Source organism: Jaculus jaculus, chromosome 1 (assembly GCF_020740685.1).
Source record: "Jaculus jaculus isolate mJacJac1 chromosome 1, mJacJac1.mat.Y.cur, whole genome shotgun sequence".
In the NCBI taxonomy this organism is placed as follows: Eukaryota; Metazoa; Chordata; class Mammalia; order Rodentia; family Dipodidae; genus Jaculus; species Jaculus jaculus.
This window is the reverse complement of record NC_059102.1, coordinates 297,869,436-297,894,008: the sequence shown is the minus strand read 5'-3', so window position 1 is coordinate 297,894,008 and position 24,573 is coordinate 297,869,436. Positions and strand designations below refer to the sequence as shown.

Below are 24,573 nucleotides of genomic sequence, written 5' to 3'. Positions count from 1 at the left end.
GAATTGAACCCGGGTCCTTTAGCTTTGCAGGCAAACACCTTAATTGCCAAGCCATCCCTCCAGCCCAAGATTTTTATTTATTTTATTTAATTAATTATTATTATTTTTTTTTAAGAATGTCTATACTAGGTGGTGGGGAGATTGCTTAGTGGTTCAATGCTTGTTGCTTCAGCATGAGAACCTAGGAGGACCTGAGATCCCCTGAATTTGATTCCTGAAGCCCACGTAAAGAGCTGCATGTGGCCATACACATCTGTAACCCCAGTCTGTGGGGAAAGGGGAGATGGGGATGAGACTGGAGTATCATTGGGGCTTGCTGACCTAAACAGATGCTGGCTCCCTATTGAGGGAAATGGCACATATCAAGTAAGTACGCAGATGAGGAATAAAGAAGGGCAACTGCAACTCCTCTGGCCTCCCCATGCATGCACATGGCACCTGTGCATCTGCACATGTGCATATACCACCACCCTTAACACCCCCTCACACAATAAGATAAAGTAAAATAAGATACAAGACAGCGAGGTTTTGGAGTTCAGAACTATTTTGTCTTTGCTTTAAAATAATTTTACCATGTTTATTTTTTTTTGGAATGAGCGTGTGTATGTATTGTGTGGTGTGGTGTGTCTTAGGCGTATGTATGTACATGTATATGCAGATGCATGCACCCCCTGCTCATCTATGTGAGCGGAGGCCAGAGGAGAATGTTGGGTATCCTCTATTGTTCATCTGCTTTTTTTTTTTTCCTTGAGACCATCTCTCACTCAACTGCTGCTGTCTGTGAGCTCCAGCAGTTCTCCCATCTCTGCAGCCTGCAAGACTGGGTTTACAAGTGTGTGGCTAATCAGGCCTGCTAAGTCATGATGATTGGCATCTCCTAGCCTCAGTTGTCTTAGTATTTTTGTTTGTTTTCTGGTTTCTTGAGGTAGGGTCTCACTCTAGCCCAGGCTGACCTAGAATTAATTCACTCTGTAGTCTCAGGGTGGCCTTGAACTCATGGTGATCCTCCTACCTCTGCTTCCCAAGTGCTGGGATTAAAGGTGTATGCCACTACATCCAGCCATTTTTTATGATGTATGATATTTTTTTACAAGTAGGTGCTCAAAAAATATTGTTACCACAAGGCAGCTGAGGTGCCAGTTTACTTTCCTGATTATCAGTCTTAAAAATCAAAGATTAACTGGACCTTGTGGCACAGGTCAGCAAATTAGTGAAACCCTTTCTCAAAAGAGTGATAAAAGGGGGCTGGAGAGATGGCTTAGTGGTTAAAGAACTTGGCTGCCAAGCCTAAGGACCCACGTCCAACTCTCCAGATCCCACATAAGCACAAGGTGACACAAATGCAAAGTCACACTTGCACAAGGTGGCTTGACAATTTTTTCTCTCTCATAAAAAGAAAAAAAAAAATTAAAAAGGGACAAAAGGGTTGAGACTATAGCTCAGTGATAGAGAGCTTTCCTACTCTGTATGAGACCCTAGATTTAGTCCTCTGTGTTAAAAAAAATCCAAAATCAACACCCCCAGAAAATAAACCCAAAGATTGCTTTATAAACTTAAAAATGTTATTTTCTGAGCTGGAGAAATGGCTTAGCATTTTAGGTGCTTGCCTGTGAAGCTTAAGGACCTGGGTTTGATTCTCTAGAACCCACATAAGCCAGATGTACAAGGTGGCACATGTCTGGAGTTCGTTTATGGTGGCTTGAGGTCCTAGCATGTCCATTCTCTCTCACCTGCATCTCTCTCTCAAATAAATAAAATAAAATAAATTTTAAAATGCTATTTTCAGGCTGGAGAGATAGCTTAGTGGTTAAGGTGCTTGCCTGCGAAGTCTAAGGACCCAGGTTTGACTCTAAGTCCCACATAAGCCAGATGCAGTGATGCAAGCATGCAATGTCACACATGTACACAAGGGGGCACATGTATCTGGAGTTCACTTGCATGGCTGGAGGCCCCAGTGCACCAATTCTCTTACATTAAAAGAAAAGCCAGTCTGTTGGGCTTGCTTCAAGAAAAACTGTGCTATTTTCTTTATGTAAGATACACTTAAAGTGACCTAGAGAGCTTAGAATTAAAAAGACAGTACAGATCCAGTGGAAGAAAGTGCATGAAGTAGATTTAATGCTAAAACACATTTATCTGGAGAAAAGGATGATTTTTGTTTAGCTGATGAAGTAGATTTAATGGTAAAACACATTTATCTGGAGAAAAGGATGATTTTTGTTTAGCTGATGGACTTTTCAAATTTCTTATATGCCTGTGGGATAAAGTTTTGACGGGGCTGGGGAGATGGCTCAGCAGGTAAAGGTGCTTACTTGCAAAACCTGACGCCCTGGGTTCAGTTTCCCAGTACTCATGTAAAGCCAAAAGCCCAAAGTGGAGTGAGCATGCATCTGGAGTTTGTGTGCTTACAAATAAATGAGAAAAAAATATTATTTTTAGTTTTTACTTAAAATTTTTTTTGTTTCTCTTTATTTATTTATTTGAGAGCAACAGACAGAGAAAGAGGCACATAGAGAGAGAGAAAATGGGTGCACCAGGGCCTCCAGCCACTGCAAACGAACTCCAGATGCTCCCTTGTGCATCTGGCTAACATGGGTCCTGGGGAATTGTGGCTCAAACTGGGGTCCTTAGGCTTCACAGGCAAGTGCTTAACTGCTAAACAATCTCTCCAGCCCGAGAAAAAATACTTTAAAAAAGTTGTGAGATGTCTGCACAGCATTTAACTCAGAAGGCAGTTTGTTTGTTTCTTCTTTCATTTTTTTTTCTGGAGGGTGGTTTGAGGCAGGATTTCACTGTAGCCCAGGCTGACCTGGAATTCTATGTATCTCAGGGTGGCTCCTGAACTCCTGGCAAATGTTTAATCTGTTCAAATTGTAAATACTTTCAGGTGGTTGGGAAAAGGCATTTTTGCAAATGAAGAACTACAACTAAGATCTATATTTGATCTTAGCATCTGCCAAATTCAGATCATAGTAATTATTTTTCCTATTAAGTCAACAAAAGTAAAACAGTAATCAGAATTAAAGTGTGTTAGAGACTGGGGAGATGGCTCACCAGTCAAAGGTGCTTGCTTGCAAAGCCTGTTGACTTGTGTTCAGTTCCTCAGTACCTATGTAAAGCCAGTTGCACAAAGTATTGAACGCATCTGGAGTTTGTTTCTAGCAGCAAGAGGTACTGGCAGGCCCATACACACACTCCCTCTCTTCTTATAAATAAGTTATTAATTAAACTTAAAAGTAATCACAAATTCAAAGGTTGCTGGGTGTGGTGGCACATACCTTTAATTCCAGCATTTGGAAGGTAGAGGTAGGAGAATCGCTGTGAATTTGAGGCCACTCTGAGACTACATAGTGAATTCCAGGTCAGCCTGGGTTAGAGTGAGATCCTACCTCAAAAAAAAAAAAAAAAAGCAGGAGAGCTGGTTAAGGTATTTGCCAGCAAAGCCTAAGGACCCAGGTTTGATTCTCCAGATCCCATGTAAGCCTGATGCATGTGGCAGCACATGCATCTGGAGTTTGTTTGTAGTGACTAGAGGCCCTGTTGTGCCCATTTTCTTTCTCTCTGTCTCAAATAAATAAATACTAAAAATAATTAAAAGGTATTAATGAAGCCTTATAGATTTATAGTAGTGCAAACTGGAAAACAGTTTGATACTGACCTTAAGAACAGCATGCCTTCGCATTCTTTAGTCCATCTTTGATACACTTTGCAGATTTTGTTCTAGATAAACAATCCAAATAAGCAAACATTCATGTATACAAATGTTTGATACAGTGTTATTTATAGTAGAGAAATGAGGCACAGTGTTGCATGGATTGATTATTTCTGTACAATTTTTAGCTTCCTACTCTCCTCATCCCATTAATGCAGTTAAAGCAATAAACAATTGTTATGTCATACCTTTTAAAACATTTTATTTATTTATTTTCAAGTAGAGAGATACAGAGACACAGAGAAAATATGGGCATACCATGGTCTCTAGCCACTTCAAATGAACTCCAGGTGCATGTTCCACTTTGTGCATCTGGCTTTATGTGGGTACTGGGGAATCGAACCTGGGTCATTAGGCTTTGCAAGCAAATGCTTTAACTGCTGATCTCTCTCTCCAACCCCTGTTGTCTTATACTTTCTGTTGGACAGATATCTAGGAACTGTTAATTTGAATGATGCTAGTTCAGGATCTCTTATGAAGCCATAGGGATGTCAGAAAGGGCTGTTATCATCTTAAGACTTGGCTAGAGGCTGTTTCAGAGGAGCTTATTTTCATTGCTGTTGGCAAGGGGCCTCCATTCTTTGCCACATGGATTCTTCATAGGGCAGCTTGACTGTTCTCATGACATGGCAGCTGGATCCTTGGGGGAAGGTGGCAGAGAGAATGCATCTTTAAGCCTCTGTCATATCTCTCCTTAACCCCCCCCCCAGATCATTAAGCCCCAGCTAATACTCAGTGACACTGCGAAAAATCTACTTTTGGAAGAAAGCTATCAGGGTGGTTTGTTTTTTTGTTTTTTGTTTTTTGTTTTTCAAAGTAGGATTTCACTTTGGTCCAGGCTGACCTAGAATTAACTGTTTAGTCTCAGGGTGGCCTCGAACTCACCTCTGCCTCCTATCTCTGCCTCCCGAGTGCTGGGATTAAAGGCGTGCGCCACCAGGCCCAGCCACTCCCAGCTTCTTCATCATCATCTTTTTTGTTGTTGTTGTTCATTTTTATTTATTTATTTGAGAGTGACAGAGAGAGAAAGAAGCAGAGAGAGAGAGAGAGAATGGGCGCGCCAGGGCTTTCAGCCACTGCAAACAAATTCCAGACGCATGCGCCTCTTTATGCATCTGGCCAACGTGGGTCCTGGAGAATCGAGCCTTGAACTGGGGTCCTTAGACTTCATAGGCAAGTGCTTAACTGCTAAGCCATCTCTCCAGCCCTCATCATCATTTTTTTTTTAAACTTTATTTATTCGTGTGTAAGGGAGGGAGGTACAAAAAAGAGAGAGAAAGAAAAAGAATAGGCATTCTAGGGCCTTTTGCCACTGCAATTGATCGCTAGATGCATGTGCTACTTTGTCCATCTGGCTTTAACTAGGTACTAGGGAATCAAACTTAGGTAGGTAGTCTTTGTGAGCAAGCCCTATAACTGCTGAGACATGTGCCTAGCCTGCATCCATCCTACTAATATGTTTTTGTGTGTGATATTGATGCCTCAGGCTATATACTTAGCTCCTCTCAACCTTTTTTTTTTTTTTTTTTTTTTTTTTAGGTAGGGTCTTGCTCTAGCCAGAGCTGGTCTGGAAATCGCTATGTCATCTCAGGCTGGCCTTGAGTTTATGGTGATCTTCCTACCTCTGCTTCCCAAGTGTTGGGATTAAAGGCATGTACCACCACACTCCACTTCCTTAGAACTTTTTGTTTGTTTGTTTTTGTTTTGAGACAGGGTTTCACTCTAGCCCAAGATAACCTGGAATTCACTATGTAGTCTCAGGGTGGCTTTGAATTTATGGAGATCCTTCTATCTATGGCTCCCCAAGTGCTGGGATTAAAGACATGCACCACCATGCCAGGCTCAAACATTTAAAAACTGTATTTTATTTACTTATTTATTTATTTATTAGAGAGAGAGAGAAAGAGAGAGAATGGTCATGTCAGGGCCTGTAGCCACTGCAAATGAACTCCAGACAAATTCACTACTTTGTGCATCTGGGTTTTTTTCTTTATTTTGGTTTTCTAAGGTATGGTTTCACTCTAGCTCAGGCTGACCCGGAATTCAGTCCTAAGGTGGCTTCAAACTCATGGCGATCCTCTTACCTCTGCTCCCAAGTGCTGCAGAATCTTTTTTTATTGATAATTTTCATACATGTATACAATATATTTTTATCATAATCCCCTCTCATTACCTTCTCTTGTCCCCTACCCACCACCCCTTCCACTGAACCTTTTCTTCATTCCAACTAATCCTTCTTTTACTTTGATTTTTCTTTCTTTTTTTTAAATATTTATTTATGAGAGAGAGAGAGAGAGCATGCACATGCCAGAATCTCTAGTCATTGCAAATGAGCTCCAGATGCATGCACCACTTTGTGCATCTGGCTTTACATGGGCACTGGGGAACTGAACCTAGGTCCTTAGGCTTTGTAGGCAAGTGCCCTAACTGCTGAGCTTTCTTTCTCCCCCCTTTCTTATTTTCTTTCTTTTTTTCCCTCCCTCCTTTACTTTCTTTCTTTCCCTTCCTCCCTCCCTTCCCTCCTTTCCCTCTCTCCCTTCTTCCTTTCCTTTTGGGGGGCATTTTTGGAGGAAGGTTGTAATTCCATTATGGACTATTTATGGGCCCAATATTATTTAGGTCTTGTGCAAGTAATGACAGTCTCTATGAAGTCATAAATGCAACCATCATGCCATGTCTGTCAGACAGCATTCCACAGCACTCCCCCTCATCCTCTGGCTCTTACATTCTTTCTGCTCCCTCTTCTGCAGTGTTCCCTGAGCCTTTGAGGTGGTGACATAGGAGTCTCATTTAGCACTGAGCACTCGACAGTTTCCAACTCTTGGCGCTTTGACTAGTTTTGAGTCTTCCCCATAGTCACCACCAACTGCACAAAAAAGCTTCTCTGAGCAGTGGTGAGAGCGGCACTGAACTCTGAGCATAAACATAAATATTTAGAGGGCAACTTGATGGGCACAGGATATTTGCTAGCACTTGTTATTTTCTGATTTTTGATTGTAGCTATCCTAATATTTGTGAGGTGATCATAATATACTTTTTAATAATTCAGTTTTCTGAGAAAATTATTGATTATTGGTTTATGAGATACTCATGAGTATATATAGTTCCTGAAGGGCAAGATAAGTCAGGATATTTTCTTTACTAGTGATTTTATGGTAGTACTGATCAGTTACTAATGATGCTGTAATTGCAGGTAAATTGGCAGGATGAGGAGCAGCAAATCAAAAGAGGTGCCTTTACCAAATCCAAGGAACTCTCAAAGCAAAGATATTGTTCAAGGTATGATTTTTTTTTAAACTGAATTTAATCCCTTTTTAGGGTCATTTATGTTAAATTTTGTGCTAACTGATAAATGAAAATTATGCATATGCTTTGGTTTATAAAAAAATGGAAGCCGGGCATGGTGGCGCACGCCTTTAATCCCAGCACTCGGGAGGCAGAGGTAGGAGGATCTCCGAGAGTTCGAGGCCACCCTGAGACGACATAGTGAATTCCAGGTCAGCCTGAGCCAGAGTGAGACCCTACCTCGAAAAACCAAAAAAAAAAAAAAAAAAAAAAAAAGGAAAAATAATTTAAAAACTCAATTTCAACTTTAAAATATATGAAATGCTGGTTTTATTAGTTTATTTAGAAGTCTGGAGAACTTTATTTCAGCTTTGCTCATGTGTTGCATATTTCACCCTTTTTGGTGTGACTATATTTGTATGTTTGTGTTATGCATGAAGTGGACAGAGAACAACTTTGGTTCTTATTTGTCTCAAGTGCTGTCTACCTTTTTTCTTTTTTTGACAGTTTCCTATATGCATATAATTAATGTATTTTGATCATATTTGCCACCATTACTCTTTAAAAAATTATTATTTGTGAACATAGAGATTCGTGTGTGTGTCAGTGGGTGGGGGGGGAGGAATGGGCACACCAGGACCTCTTGCTACTGTAAGATGCACTTTGTGCATCTGGCTTTATATGGGTACTGGGTAATTGAACGTGGGCATGCAGGGTTTGCCAGTAAGCACTAACCACTGAGAAATTTCTCTAGTCCTCTTTTACCCTTTCTTATCTGCCTTTTACTCCTGCTAAATCCCTCTTTTTCCCAACTAGCTAGCTCCCTCTCCTATTTTCATGTGTGTGTGTGTGTGTGTGTGTGTGTGTGTGTGTGTGTGTCTCAGTTTAATTACAGTAGCTTGCATGAACATTTGTCTGAGGATATTTACTGGAGATAATCCACTGAAGAACATGACTCCTCCTCCCTAAGCAACCATTAACTACCAATAGCTCCTCTGGGAATGGTGGTGTCTCATGAACACTTATCAACGATGGCATACTTTCAGGTTTATTCTTGTTCAGGAAACCACAGCTGCTATAAGTTCATGAGAGTCTACTTTTATTTTTTTATTTTTTTTAAGACAAGATCTTTCACTGGCCTGGAGCTCACCAAGTAGGTTAGGCTGGCTGATCAGCAAGCCTCAGTGATGCACCTGTTTTTGTCTTCCTAGTGTTAAGATTGTAAGCTTGCACCATCGTACCCAACTTTTTAATGTAGGATTTATGGTTTAAATTCAGATGCTTATTATGCTGCAAGACAAATACTTTCCTAACTGAGCCATCCTTCCATTTTGCTTTGAATATAAAAATATCCTACCTTCAGAGGTGTCCTGTGGTAAATTTTGTTTTTAAAATGAGCTCGTTGAGCCAGGTGTGGTCATATATGATAATAATATAAGAATTTGAGGGACTAGGATAGGAAGATTGCAAGTATGAGGTCAGCCTGGGATACACAGTAAGATCCTGTCTTAAACATACATAGATATCCCCCATTTCCCTCCCTGCCATATGTAAAATTAGTTTTTAGGAAAATATTTAATTAATTAACTAATTAATTTGAGAGAGAAAGAGAGAGAGAGAGAGAATGGGTGTTCCAGAGCCTCCATCAGTTGCAAATGAATTCCAGACACATGCGCCACCTGTGCATGTGGCTGACATGGATACTGAGGAATCAAACCTGGGTCATTAGGCTTCAAAGGCCTTAACCACTAAGAAAATCTCTCTAGCCCCTAAAACTAATTTTTTCTTCCTCCAGAAATCCTATCCTTAATGTCAGTGATTGATATAGTACAATATGTAAACTTATAGTATACAGATAATAAAATCTCCTTGAACTTAAAAAAAGATTTTTTTTCTTAGAAGAAATTGTCATTGAGATTTATATCTCTAATTATTTTTTGTTATATTTATTTGAGAGAGAGAAAGAGGCAGAGAGAGAGTGGGTGCATCAGGGCATCCACCCACTGCAAATGAACTCCAGACACATGCACTACTTTATGCATTCTGGCTTACATGGGTCCTAGGGAGTTGAACCTGGGTTCTTTGCCTTCACAGGCAAGTGCCTTAACCTCTAAGCCATCTCTTCAGCCCTCCTTGAACTTTTTTTTTTTTTTTTTTTCGAGGTAGGGTCTCACTCTGGTCTAGGCTGACCTGGAATTAACTCTGTAGTCTTAGGATGGCTTTCAACTCATGGCAATCCTCCTACTTCTGCCTCCTGAGTACTGTGATTAAAGGCATGCGCCACCATGCCTGGCTTCTTCCTTGAACTTTTAAAATCATTTATTAAAAGTAACTTTAAGATACATATAAATGTGTGTGTGTATATGCATACACAAGTACAAACACACATACACACATTTTTTTGAGGTAGTCTCACTCTAGTCCAAGCTGTCCTTGAACTCACTCTGTAGCCCCAGGCTGTCCGTGAACTCATTGCAATCCTCCTACTTCAGCTTCTAGAGTACTGGGGCTTGGACCACCATGCCCAACTAAGATAAGGAAAACTGACAAACTAGACTATATCTAGAGAAACCTTATTGCACTGTGAGGAGAAGGTAAATCAAGTCATTTGTGGAGTATCTGAAAAAGAAGCAGACATCCTCATAAAGGATAACTCAAGAGGGTAAGCAGTTGTAAACTATTTGAAGACTGTTATTGGTACCACTACATAGATTTGTTTCTCCTAGTAGGTTCAAGTCTGGAGCAGTTTCTCAATATTTTTCATATTATACATAAAATATAAAACAATACAAAATTTTATGTGTGTCTGGTTTGGGTGGTGCATGGCTATAATTCTAACCCTTAGGATGCTGAGGTAGGACGATCATGAATTGGAGGCTCTAGCCTGGGCAACATAGTGAAACCCAATCTCAAGAAAAATGTTCTTTGTGTATATGTTCAGCTTATTGCTATAAACTAAGTACATTGCTTAATTTTACATATGTCTACTATAGTCCAGCAGTCCTCAGGACTAATAGTGCTTATTTTAACTCTACATATTGAAAAGATTAGCTATATATAATAGTAGGGAGAAAAAGCATATTTTGATTCATTATAATAAAAGCCATGCTAAGGATTAGTTCTACCTACTAAAGTGATCCTCAAACTTTTAATCACGTTTGGGAGCATGTTAAGTTTTTTAATCAGGTTGAGTGAGAGGTGGTTCAATAATTGGGGAAACAAGCAAGAGTGATGTTTTCTTCAGGAACCTGGTACCAGCACAAGGGTGAAGGAGATAGACACAGAGAACAATCAACTCCTACCAAACTGGATATCCAGAGACAGAGGCTCCCAAGACCTCATCACTGAAGCAGACCTAAAATGAACGCAACGTGGCTCAGGGAAATTCACGGAAGAGGGGGTGGAAAGAATGTTAGAGCCACACCTTGGGTCATGATACACAGAGACATTTCCTCCTACCCATAACTCATGGCTAACCCCACAATGCATGACCCATATACACCAACAAGAAGGGTCTCTGTGGAGGGGGAGGACAGAGAGGAGGCTAACTGGTACCAACTTGACTATATTCACTGAGTATAAAAGTAAATAAAATTTTTTTTCAAATGGACAAAAATTTTTTTAAAAATATTAGTATACACACACACACACACACACACACGCATGCACGCACACACACACTTGGTTGTAAAGCCTCCTGGCTGGTGGGTTCAGTTACCCAATACCCTCTTAAAACCAGATGCACAGTGTCATGAGTTCATTTGCAGTGGTAATAGACCCTGGTGTGCCCATTCTGTCTCTCTCATAGATAAATGACAAACAAATAAAAGAAAATGCATAGTCTAAGCTCTACTTTAGAGATTCTGATTTTTGAATGTCACTTCTTCTCAGCAGATGTACCCACATCATGGGATGCACTTTCTCAAAACAAGGCTGCTGTAAGTAGTTTTAGCTTTATCTGTCTATCTATCTATATGATACCCTGTTATGATTTCATGTATTAAAACATTTTCTATAGACTTTTTTTTTTTCAAGAGTTTCAATCTAGCTCAGACTGACCTGGAACTCACTTTGTAGTCCCAGGCTGTAGCCACTTGAGAAAGAGAAATAAAGGCAAATATTTTGGTATATATTACAGAGTGAACATAAAGGACAACTACTGAATAGCAAAGGAGTAAACAGAACACTACTTTAGAGTATCAAGTATACTAAATATATAATATATATATATTAAATATTCATATAATTTAGGCTTTTTATTCACTTTTAATAAATTTGTTCATTTGGGGGCTGGGAAGATAGCTCAGTGGTTAAAGCACTTGAGAATGAGGACCTGATTTCAGATGCTTAGCACTCATGTCAGTGCTGGGTGGGTGTGGTAGCATGCCTGTAATTGCTGAGGAAGCTCAGGTAAGACCCCTTGAGCAAGCTGGCTACCTAGACTAGACCAATTGGCGAGCTCTGTGTCCAAGAAAGAGATTCTGTCTCAAAAAATAATAGGGCAGTTGTGGAAGATACCTGTGTCAACCTCTGGCCTCTACTGCGTGCACATACATCTGTGCTCATCTGCACACATGTGCACCTACACATATGTGAGCATGTGGATACACATGCATAGCACACACATATGTACACAAAAAAAAAAGAAAACAAAAAATTTTCATTTGTTGTGGTGAAATGAAGAACTACATGTTACCTCTTTTCCTTTGTGTTAGTCACAGTTTGTTTTCTGTTACATTACCAAGAAAGAATGACTGTGGAGGGAGTTGTTCCCTATTGTGTTTGTCAGTCTTTTCTGTACTCAGAGAATCCAAACTTGACAAAGTACTTTGTGGTACCTTCAAAGAGAGACACTTATTTTTTCATTTGCTTTTTGGATGGATTATCTTACTTTCTCTTTGGTTTTCTTTGGTATACCATGTGAAATTGGATCACCTATTTCCTTCTTTGTTTTTCTTTTTTTGTTTTGGTTTTACAAGGTAGGGGCTTACTCTAGCCCAGGTTGACCTGGAATTTACCCAGTAGTCTCAGGGTGGCCTTGAACTCACGGCGATCTCCTACCTCTTTATCCCAAGTACTGTGATTAAAGACATGTGCCACCACTCCCAGCGTCACCAATTTCTTTATTGTCTAATGTTTTTTTTTCTCAATTTTTATTAACATTTTCCATGATTATAAAAAAATATCCCATGGTAATACCCTCCCTACCCCCCCCCCACTTTTCCCTTTGAACTTCCATTCTCTATCATATCTCCTCCCCATCTCAATCAATCTCTTTTATTTTGATGTCATGATCTTTCCCTCCTCTTATGATGGTCTTGTGTAGGTAGTGACAGGCACTATGAGGTAATGGATATCCAGGCCATTTTGGAGGGAGCATGTTGTAAGGAGTCCTACCCTTCCTTTGACTCTTACATTCTTTCTGCCACCTCTTCTGCATTAGACTCTTTTAGATTAGGTGTGATTGAGATGTTATTCAGTATTCCAGTCATTTCTTTCCAGCATTATGATACCTTTGGAGTCATCCCAAAGTCACTGCCATTTGAAAGGAGAAGATTCTCTACCCAAACTGAGAGTAGCGTTAATATAAGGTATAAATATTAAGAGAAGTGCTCACTGGGCAGTTTGATAAGCATAGTATGTACATTTTTCCAGACATCAGCAGATGTTACACCCCTAATTGTCTAGTATTTTTATGGTGTTTTCTGTCTGCTAATTTTAGAACTCTTGAAATTTAATCTGGTAAAAGTTTGACCCTGTGAATAAACAGTGTGCAGTATGCCTCTTCTACATGAGTATACCATATGTATGTATATCATTGTATTATATAGGAATATTTTTGTCCCTCAATTTAAGGTAATTCATAGCTAACCTATTAGTAGTTATTTGTCACAACTACTGAGTGAAGAATTTTTTCAGATTATAAAAGACTCGTAAAGGGAAAAAACCTGATGTAGAACTGTTAGTACGAAATTAATCATTCCATTTTTCTTAGTATTTACAAAAAATCTGAAATAATGAGAAGTTTTATACAAAGTGGTATAATCGATAAAATTTTGATGATTTTATTTTGTTTTTTTGAGGAAAGCCGAACACACTGGCCTTTTTGTGTGTGTGTGAGAAAGAAAGAGAGAGGGAGAGAGAGAATGGGTGTGCCAGGGCCTCCAGCCACTGTAATTGAATTCCAGACACGTGTGCTACCTTGTGCACATGTGCAACCTTGCATATGCGTCACCTTTTGCACCTGACTTACCTGGGATCTGGGGAGTTGAACATGGATCCTTAGGCTTTACAGGCAAGTGCCTTAATTGCTAAGCCATCTCTCCAGCCTGATTTTAATTTTTATAATTTTTAATTTTAAGCATCTTCCTATAAGTCTGTAATACTCTGCTACTCAGGAAAAAATGCTTTTAAAATCATTGAGAATATTGATGTTTATACCAAAATTTAACTTAGGTTACAAAATGTATATAAAACCTAGGTTCTGCCCTGTGAATTTTGCCTTTACTGAACAATGTATTTCATAGACATGAAATGAAAATTAAAACTCTTTGAATATAAATTTTAATCCAGCTAAATTATCCTTTCCTTATTTTTGCATGTAAAATGTGTGAGATATGAGTATATATTATGCAATAGTATAATAAGATGATAGAATCTTAGATAACTTAATTGCTTTAAAAAAATTCAACAGTTGGGCTGGAGGGATGCCTTAGTGGTTAAGGTGTTTGTCTGTAAAGCCAAAGGACCCAGGCTTGATTCCCCAGGACCCATATTAGCCAGATGCACAAGGGTGCGCATGTGTCTAGAGTTCATTTACAGTGGCTAGAGGCCCTGACACACCCATTCTCTTCCTCTTTCCCTCTTTCTCTGTCAAATAAATAAATAAATAGAAATAAAAAAACTCAGCAATTAAAAATTGTTCAACATGATGATAATGCAATGAATTGAAATTTATAATCTTCAAAATCTTTTGATATGCTTGTTCAGATTTGGACAATATTTATTCAAAGCATAGTTACAGTTGAATATTTCAAGAAAGTCTTCCTTGCTCTTTTGTACTTTGGAGAAAGATATTGGATAATAGTCTTAAATAGCTGTGTAAGCCAATGGTAGGTAAATTATTTACAGGATTAATCTTGTGTTGTTATTGTCTTTAAACTTCAGTTGCGACACATTGAGAACAAATTAGAAGTAGCCCCAACAAGTACAGCTATGTTTGATTCTGTGATGGATGCTAAGAAGTCTTCTGCAAGTGCAATCCGAAAAATAAGTAGAAAAGGTACATATTAAGTTACTTCTAAAGATTTGATTATAGTAAGTATAAATTCTTGATGTTAGTCTTGTTTCAGTTTAGTATCTTTTTAAATAGTCCATGTATTTATTTGCTTGTTCTGCCAGAGACTCTACCTCCTTAGCATTCCTTCCTTCCCCTGCCCTGGCACGGAGTAGTTATAGAGCAGCCTTATGGTCAGTGTTGTTGATGGCATTTTCACAGCTTTGGTCAGGGACTCTTTGAGTTCCCTATGACAATGAAATTTCATTTGTTTGTAGTATTGAGAATTTTAACTTGAAGCTTTGAAGGTATGTATGCTTGCTTTTTAAACTTATAGGTATGTTCTTGGAAAGTAAAATTTAATTGACTTAATAACAGTATGTGTTTTTCTTGGATTTAAAATCATGAATGGATTATCTTTTTTTTTTTTTTTTTTTTTTTGAGGTAGGGTCTTGCTCTAGTCAAAGCTGACCTGGAATTCACTATGTAGTCTCAGGGTAGCCTTGAACTCATGGTGATCCACCTACCTCTGCCTCCCGAGTGCTAGGATTAAAGACGTGCGCCACCATGCCCAGCTTGAATGGATTATCTTTTATGCAGATAGTATCTAGCATACATTGACACAGTGCAAATTCTGTTATGACTCAAGGCTCTACTTACGCTGTGTCTTTTTAAAAATTATTATTATTTTAAAGAAATAACTTTGTAGCTCAGGCTGGTCTCAGACTCATGGCAGTCCTCCTACTTCAACCTCACAAGTGCTTGGATTAAAAGTGTGTGCCACTATACCCAGCTAGATTTATTTTTTTATTTTTACTTTTTGGTTTTTCGAGGTAGCATCTCACTCTAGCCCGGGCTGACCTGGAATTCACCATGTAGTCTCAGGGTGGCCTCAAACTCTCGATGATCCTCCTACCTGTGCCTCCTGCATGCTGGGACTAAAAACATACACCACCACCCCTCCTTAGTTTTTCTTTTTCTTTTCTTTTCTTTTTTTTTTTTTTTGAGGTAAGGTCTTAATCTAGCTCAGACTGACCTATAGTCTCAGGGTGGCCTTGGACTCACAGCTATCCTCTTACCTCTGCTTCCTGAGTGCTGGGATTAAAGGCGTGCATCACCACGCCCCTGGCTTTTTTAAATCTGTGAGTTGGTTGGATTTTATCTGATGCTTAACTCTTTCTCCCACCCATTTTTTCTCTTTGTATGTTACAGGTTATTGGGGTTTGAACCACATGCTAGACATGTACCCTAATAGTACTTATATTCCAAGTTCTCTTTTTTTCTTTAAATTTTTAATTTATTTGAAGGTGTATATGTGTGTATGGGTGTGCCAGGGCCTCTTGCCACTGTAAATTAATACCAGATGCTTTCAGCACTTTTTGTGTTGGCTTTATGTGAGTGGTTTGGCCAGCAGACTTGAAAGCACATACCTTTAACTGCTAAACCATCTTCCCAGCCCTGCCAACCCACTTTTTACTTTTATTTTTCTCTCTCTCTTTTTCTTTTGGTTTATTTTTATTTATTTATTTGAGAGGGACAGAGAGAGAGAGAGAGAGGAGAGAGAGGAGCGGGAATGGGAGTGGGAGCGCCTCAGGGCCTCCAGCCACTGCAAATGAACTCCTGATATATATGCCACCTTGTGCATCTGGTTTACGTGGGTCCTGGGGAATCGAGCCTCTAACCGGGGTCCTTAGGCTTCACAGGCAAGCGCTTAACCGCTAAGCCATCTCTCCAGCACTTTTTCTCTCTTTGTTTTTCTGTGTATGTTGAAACAATATCTTAGTAAGTTGCTCAAGCTGAACTTGGAAGTCCCTCTGTAGTTGAAGCAGACCTTGAACTTGTGATAATCCTCTCTCAGTGTATGTAGATTTTAATTTTACATTATCTGTTTATTTTTAAATTTTTTATTCATTTAGCCAGGCATGGTGGCACATACCTTTAATATCAGTACTTAGGAGGCAGAGGTATCACTATGAGTTTGAGGCCAGCCTGAGACTACATAGTAAATTCCAGACCATACCTTGGAAAACAAAAACAAACAAAAAAAGTATTTATGTGTGGTAGAGAGAGAAAGAAAGAATGAAAATGGGTGCACCAGGATATTATAATATGTTCAGAATACAGTTTTTGTTTATAATGTGAATGACTGCAATTATTTTCCATTTGCCTTCCTATTATCCAACTATAGGCAGAACTAATACATATATAAGTTATTTTCTTATGTATTAGCTAAATTCAAAGGCCATCATTTTGTGTATCTCATATTCTCACAGATTTTCTTTTCTTGTAGATGGTAGATACCTAGATGATTCTTGGCTCAATGCTCCAAATTCCAAATCTTCTAGACCACGAAAAGAGAAATCTCGTAGTCCTCTCAGAGCTACCACTCTGGAAAGTAACGTGAAGAAAAACAATCGTGTGGAATTTCGTGATCCTTTGGTTTCTTTCAGGTTAGTATTGCAAAATAAGTTGGCAACTAGGGTTGTAATTTATTGATTTATAACTGTTTTTTCAGTTTTTTATAATACTCTGTGAAGTTGTATTAGTTACTTTTTTCGTTGCTGTGATCAAATACCTGACAAGCAATGTAAAGGATGAAGGATATATTTTGTCTTACAGTTTAAGTCCATTCATGGCAGGGAAGACATGGAGACATTAACATGAGAAAGCTGGCAACTTTGTATCTGTAGTCAGGAAGCAGAGAGAGGACAAGAAGTGAGGCTGAGTTACCATCACTTAAGGCTCCCTGCAGTGATTCATTTGCTGTAACAAGTCGTTACCTCTACAACCTTTCAAATAAAACCATAAGCTGGGCACCAAGTGTTCTAACTCATGTCCATCTCATAATGCAAAATGCATTCATTATAACTTTAAAAGTTTTCATAGTATTTAACAGTCCCAGCACTGTTAAAAATTCTGAAGTCAGACAAATTCTGGGACTCAAGGTAATTGATTAATTCTGAGCCACTATAAAAAAAAAAAAGTTACACACTTTCAGCATACACACAGAGCAAGCCCTCCCATTCCAATTGGGAGGAGGAATAGGGGCATAGCAAGGAAAGATTAGATCATAGTAAGATGGAAACCCATTAGGGCAAGCTCTAAATCCCAAAGCTCCATGTTAGCATCTGGGGCTCATAATGGAATCATCTGACCTTCAACAGCCTTGGAAGACCCTGTTCTTCCAGCTCTGTTACTTGTAGCTCATGTAGCCTTTCCCGACTGCGTTCTACCCTTTCTTGGAGCTTTTGGCAGGAGAGGTCTCATGGTTCTGGCCTCTTCAACATTCCAGGGTCTCCACTGCAAGTTGGGATTCACCTTCACAGTTTGACACAATGACTTCTCAGGGCCTCCTTACAGGGTATCAGAAACTACAACACATTGCCTCATCTCAGTAGCTTTATGGACTCTTGGTAAAAGTCTCCATAACTCCCTCATTCTTATGTTTTAAATACCTGCAAAATTAGAACCATGTGGATTATGCTGTCAAGTGTTGCTGTCAGCTTGACATGTGGCCTGGCCCCCTTCTATCACAGCTGTAGTGGCCTCTAGATGCCTTTGAAGCTGAACCTAGAGCAACACATCTCTAGGCAGTTGACTTCCAGCAGGGAACATCCTTCAGTGACATACTCAGTTTACATTCTCTCCTTTCAAATGAATCTATTTTCCTAATATGGAGCCCTCCTTGCCTGTGGTCTTACCCCAGGACACCTTTCCTGTTGTTGCAGTGTAGAGCACTAGATTTCTCTTTAATGGTGCTAATTCCTTTTTTAAAGCTGCTTTTGCGTCCACCTTGTCTGCAACTTAAAGCTCACTTCTGTGGCTTTCTTCTTCAAACTGCATACATTTTAGGTCTTTGTTCAACTTGTTGCTCTTACTGTATGTAGATATGGATAAGAGCAGTGAGTGAACAGTAACCGAGACACAGCCTCACTCAAGTTTGCAGGACAGAATACTGACTTTTTTTTCCCCCAGCAGAATATGATATACATGACCTCTAGCACACACCTTTCCCAGTAGTCTTTATTTCTTCTCTGAAACCTCACAAGCTGGGCCTTTACTATCTGCATTTGTCTTGTCATTCTGGTCTTCAAAACTCTTACCAGAATGGCCCATTAAGCTCTATAGCCTGCTGCATTCTACTTTCTCTAGCCCATATCTCTAAACTCTTCCATGTTCCTCTTGCAAACCAGTTTAAAAGGCTTATGAATGGCATAGTCAGTTTTATCATAGCAATTTTCTCTATTAGTTACTTTGCTTGTGGCTGTGTCCAAATATTTGACAAGAAGCAACTTAAGAGGTACGAACCTATGGGGGACATTTCATATTCAAGTCATAATACTGTACCACCTTATTTCCCCAGCCAGGTTAATCTGTGCCCCTATAATACTATGCAATTTTTATTATAGCATCTTCACAACATATTATCTTTTGATTTACTCTTTATATATAAAAGAGCATAAATCTTGTCTTCTCAAAGTATTAACCTAGTGCTTGGCATGTAGTAAATAAATAATAATATTTTCCCTAATATTTTATTATGAAAAATTTAAAATTTGTAGATAGTTCAAATAATTGTATTTGAATACCTTTTCAGTAAGTGCTTAATGAGTGAAAGACTGTATGGAATTCTTTTTTTTAATTTTTTAAAAAGTTTAAAAAAAATTTTTTTAAAAATTTATTTATTTGAGAGCGACAGACAGAGAGAGAAAGAGGCAGATAGAAACAGAGAGAATGTGTGCGCCAGGGCCTCCAGCCACTGCAAACCGAACTCTAGATGCGTGCGCCCCCTTGTGCATCTGGATAATGTGGGTCCTGGGGAATTGAGCCTCAAACTGGGGTCCTTCGGCTTCACAGGCAAGCGCTTAACAGCTAAGCCATCTCTCTAGCCCTGTGTGGAATTCTTTTGTATCACTTTTCTTTCCCTTTTTGACATTGAAAGATAATACATAATTTATCATTGTATATTTTATTTTATTCTCTTCGTGTGCCAATTATAGACCCAAGTGATTTTGACTATGCATTGTTGCATTCTTACAAATATAGTGAACAGAATTGTATTTAGTCTTGGTCTCTGATGGCAGCCACAAGACTCAGTTCTCAGCCCCATTTTGTTTAATAATAGTCATTCCAATTAGTCTTAAAGGTTTTAGGGTCCTAGATTCAGTGAAAATATGATGAAAGACTATTTCCTAAGCATATGTCATATGCCCACAACAGACATCATTATCATGCTAAATTGTAATAGAATCATGGCTTTAAGAATGTTGTAGTATTTAGGGTTTTATGAATTAATGTGTAATGGTCTATATCAGGCTATACAACAGTGCTATTAATGTAATTTAAGTATTTTTAGTAGTCACACCACAAAATGTTTTACATGTCTTAAGCCTTTTTTTTAAAGATTTATTTATTGACTTAAATCTTTTAAGACTTTGTATGTAGCTCAAATTTCAATACCTCACAATTTAGACTAGCCATATGCCATTTACTCAGTAGCCACATGGGTCTAGTAGCTACTACTTCAGACCTTACAGGTCCAGACTGTTGTTATACATGTTTTATATTTGTTGTGTATGGTATCCTGTTTGTGTCCTAGTACAGCTGAGTCTTACTTGTCTTTAACCTCTCTTTTAATAAACTAATTAAAAAAAAACTTTCTCAGAATAGTGTGTAAATTAAAGTTGACTGAAGGAAGACTTTTGTTTGGTGCTTTTATGAATAGAGACTGTGGACTTTATATGTACTTTGGCTCCTGTTAGTCTATTTCTAAATATGCTTTTACATGGTGTTTTGATTTATTGGTTTAAGAGAGGCTTAACTTAACTAACCATGCTTATTTAGAAGAAAATGTTTATTGTACCTTTACTTTATTTCTGTTCCTAATACATTTGTTAAGTTCATACATTATGTAGAAATTATATATATAAAATGCTAGTATGTGAAAACTATATTTTTGGTACTTAAGATATTGTAGAGGAAATATAAATTATACAGTTTGGTAACAGATAATAAATACCCAAAGTGAGGTTATAATCTTTTTTTTTTTCTGGAAGTCTTAAGGAAAGCTGTTTACACATACTTTATGTAGTTTTAAAAATTTTTATTTATTTGTTTGTATATATATGTGTATATGTATGGGTGTGCCAGAGTCTCTTGTTGCTGTAAATGAATGTCGTTCTATGTGTCTGGCTTTATGTGGGTGCTGTGAATAGAACCTTAACTGACAGGCTTTGCATGCAAGGGCCTTTAATCATTGAAACATCTTCCCAGCCTGCACTTGGTGTATTTTTTATTTTATACTATGCAGATTTTTATTCGGTGTATTTGTCTTGATAGGAGGGCATTTAGTCATTATCATCTCTCCCTTCTTTTTTCTTCCCATCCCTCTGCCCCTTCCCTCCCCTCCCCTCCCCCTTTCTTTTGAATTTTTTGAGAAACAGTCTTACTAGGTAGCCCAAGTTGGCCTTGAACTCATAATCCTATGACTCAACCTGCTGAGTGCTGTGATTGCACCATGCCTGGCTCAATGTTTTTGTTTTTATTTTAAAAATATTTTTATTTATTTATTTTTCATTTGCTTGTTTATTTATTTGACAGAGAAAGAGGGAGAGAGAATGGGCATGTCAGGGCCTCCAGCCACTGCAAACAAACTCCAGACACATGCACCCTGGGTCGAACCTGGGTCGTTTGGCTTTGCAGGCAAATGCCTTAAGTGCTAAGCTATCCCTTCAGCACTTATTTTTTATTTTTGAGAGAAGGAGAATGAATTGGCACCCCAGGGCCTCAGCGACTACAATTGAACTCCAGATGCTGTGCTACCTAGTGGGCATGTGCGACCTTGTGCCTCACCTTTGTGTGTCTAGCTTACATGGGATCTGGAGAGTCGAACATGGGTCCTTAGGCTTTGCAGGCAAGCACCTTAGCCACTAAGCCATCTCTCCAGCCCAGAACTGAGTCTTTTTTTATTTTTGGTTTTTCAAGGCAAGGTCCCACTCTAGTCCAGGCTGACCTGGAATTAACTATGTAGTCTCAGGGTGGCCTTGAATTCATGGTGATCCTCCTACCTCTGCTGGGATTAAAGGCGTGCGCCACCATGTCTGGCTCGGAATTGAGTCTTAATATTAGTAATAGTGTATTTAGTTATTTCCTTTGTTGGCTTTCATTTGTTTTCTCTCTCCTTTCTTTCTCCTTCCTTTCCTCTTTCCCTCCCCTTCCCTCTTGCACTCTCATCTGTGTGCCACAGTATGTGACCAAGATTGGCTTTAAACTTATGATCCTCTTGCATCAGTTACCTTGGGATTATAGACATGTACATGTTCTGGTAAGAACACTTAAAAATATCAGCATTGGGTTGGGGAGATGGCTTAGCACTTGCCTGCAATGCCAAAGGATCAGGTTCAATTCCCCAGGACCCACATTAGCCAGATGAACAAGATGGTGCATGTGTGTGGAGTTACTTTGTAGTGGCTGAAGGCTCTGATGCACTCATTCTCTATCTGCCTCTTCTTTCTCTCAAATAAATACATACATACATACATACATACATACATACATACATAAATAAATAAAATTTATATCAGCATTTTTCAAGTCTACAAAGTTTTTTGGTTATTAAGTATAATAACACAGCTTCTTTTGTTTTATTCTAGGGAGATCCATGGTACATCTTTCAGTTTAAGTCCCAGTCATCTGGAGTCAAAGCATGCATATTGTGTAGATGTTAATGAAGAAAAGACTGAGCACGGAGACTGGATGGGATGCAATCGAGAAGAACAAAGCACACATTGCTGTGATTTTGAGAGTTCTCAGTCATCTGTTGTCAATGATACAGTTGTTAGGTTTATAAATGATCGACCAGCAATTGATGCATTGCACAGTTCAGAATTTTTAATTAAAGTGGGAGCTCCCACGAGGACTGAGGAAGAAATGCAGAATAGAACAAAAGGAAACGAGAGCAATTCAAAACCTTCTGTAAATAACAAGGGCCAGGATGTTGATTCAAAAGTGTTTCGGCTAGCTGACTCGTCCCCATCCTCTACCAGTTCTTGTAATTCCCAAAGATTAGATATTTTAAAGCGGAGACAACACGATGTCAAACTGGAAAAACTCAAGGAACGTATTAGGAAACAGTGGGAACACTCAGAAGAAATAAATGGCCGAGGCCAGAATCTGGGTCATATTGACCATCCAGTAATGGTTGTTAATGTTGATAATTCAGTGACAGCAAAAGTCAGGAAAGTGGCAACAGCACCACCTGCTCCAATGTATAAAGGTTTGTAACCAGTCTTTGTATTTTTCCATCTTTATTTTTAAAAATTAATAATTTTTGACAGTTTCATACATGTATATACATTGTTTTATCTATTAAAAATATGTTTATTTATTTGCAAGGAGAGAGAAAGAGAGAGAGAAAGGGGCACGCCAGGACCTCCTGCCACTCCAAATTAACTCCAGATGCATATACCACTCTGTTTGCCTGGCTTTATGTGGATACTGGGGAATCAAACCCAGGCCTTTAGGCTTTATAAGCAAATGCCTACACTGCTGAGCCATCTTCCCAGTCCTAAAAACTTTGATCATTTTCCTCACCTATTAATTTTTCTTTTCTCCCTCTTTTGGTGAATTCTTTTTTCCTGTGTTGTGGATTATCTTTTTCCTAGGATAGGATGTGTTGGAATAGTGAGACATCTTTAAACATGGCAGTTCCCAAGTTAGTGAATAAGCATTTTTTCAAAGAAACATGTTAAAGTTGCAAATTCTAGAAGCTGTGGAAATGATTTAGTTGTCACAGCAAGCACAGGGGTCTCCAGTGCCTATGTAAAATACCAGGTGTGGTGGCTCACACCTGTAATCCCAGTGCTACAGAAAGACTCCTGAGCAGGCTGACTAGATTGTCTAGCTGAATTAATAGCTCTGAATCCAGTGAGAGACACTGTTTCAAAACACAGGTGGAGAGAAATCAAGTAAGACACTGTATGCAAATACACTACATATATATATACCTATACAAAAATGCAAATTCTAGAGATTTTACTGATACTAAGTCTGAATTAGAATTTAAAAAAATACTTTATGTGTGTGTATGTGTGTGTGTGTATGTGTATTTGTGACAGTACATTGGCAGAGGTCAGAGGAAAACTTTTGGGTCCATCTTTGCTTGTCCACCTCATCTGAGGCAGAGTTTCTTGTTTATTATGAGCTTTAGGGAAACTGTTTTCACCTCCCTTCCCACTTTAGGTGCATGGGAATTACAGAAGTCTACCTCAGCTTCAGGCTTTTTTTACATGGTGTCCGAGTATCTGAACTCAGGTACTCAAGAGTTGTATGGCATGCACTTTATTTATTGAGCCACCTCTCCAGTCCCTTGATTCTGTCCCCCCCCCCCTTGATTTTGTTTTAACCTCTTTGAGGCTTTGTGTGTGTGTGGGGGGGGTGTTTGTGCCTGTGGTGGTGGTGGTGTGTGTCAGTACTTGCACTCGTAGGTACATAGAGGAGGGTGTCAGATGTCCTGTGTTGCTCATCCACATACTTCTTGAGACAGAATCCCCCCTGCCCTGTCTCTCTCTCTTTTGTTTAGGTTTTTGAGGCAAGGTCTTGCTTTAGCCCAGGCTGACCTCACATTCATTCTGTATTCTCAGGGTGGCCTTGAACTCATGGCAATCCTCCTGCCTCCTGAGTGCTAGGATTAAAGGTGTGTGCCACCATGCCTGGCTCTCTACTCTCTCTCTTGATGCAGAGTTACTGGTTTTTATTTTGTTCGTTTTGCTTCTCACGAGCTCCAGTGATTCTCTGGTTAATGCTTCCCTCAGGATTGGGTTACAGCCATGCATGGCCATGACCAGCGATTTATGAGGGTCCTGGGGAATTGAACTCAGTCAGTCTCAGGCCTTTCACCCCTTCTTCCTTTGATAAGCACTATTACCCCAAGCCATCTCCCCAACCCCAACCTTTGAGGGTTTTTTAAATATTATTTTTTACTTATGAGAGAGTGCTTCCTTTTGCGTATGTGCCACCTTGTGTGGATGCATCACTTTGTGCATCTGGTTTATGTGGGGTCTGGGGAGTCGAACCTGGGTCCTTAGGCTTCATAGGCAAGTGCCTTAACTGCTAAGCCATTTCTCCAGCCCAACCTTTGGGTTTTGATGGAAATTTTTTCCTGTTTTCTAAAATACTTCCTAAACTTTTTTCCTATTTTAAGAAAATATTTCTATCAGATTTATTTCATCATTTATAAATTTTCATTGAGGAAATGTCTTTCAGAGCTAATTTCTTCATGTTCTTTTTGGGGTTTGCATAT

The 24,573-nt window shown here is 39.0% G+C and overlaps 1 protein-coding gene across 9 annotated transcripts in view; it reads left to right on the top strand.

Moving 5' to 3' along the window:
* The window catches only part of Cep350 (centrosomal protein 350), a 193,547-nt gene that overhangs the window by 25,300 nt on the left and 143,674 nt on the right, over positions 1-24,573 (top strand). For 6 of the 9 annotated variants that reach the window (XM_045161439.1, XM_045161446.1, XM_045161456.1 and 3 more), the window contains exons 2-6: positions 6,906-6,991; positions 10,889-10,935; positions 14,165-14,279; positions 16,564-16,723; positions 21,926-22,548. In XM_045161439.1, coding sequence (XP_045017374.1) covers positions 6,919-6,991; positions 10,889-10,935; positions 14,165-14,279; positions 16,564-16,723; positions 21,926-22,548 — 1,018 coding nt within the window. In that variant the 5' untranslated portion in view covers positions 6,906-6,918. The remainder of the gene's footprint in view (positions 1-6,905; positions 6,992-10,888; positions 10,936-14,164; positions 14,280-16,563; positions 16,724-21,925; positions 22,549-24,573) is intronic. The other 3 variants (XM_045161454.1, XM_045161431.1, XM_045161478.1) reach the window with 1 other exon arrangement.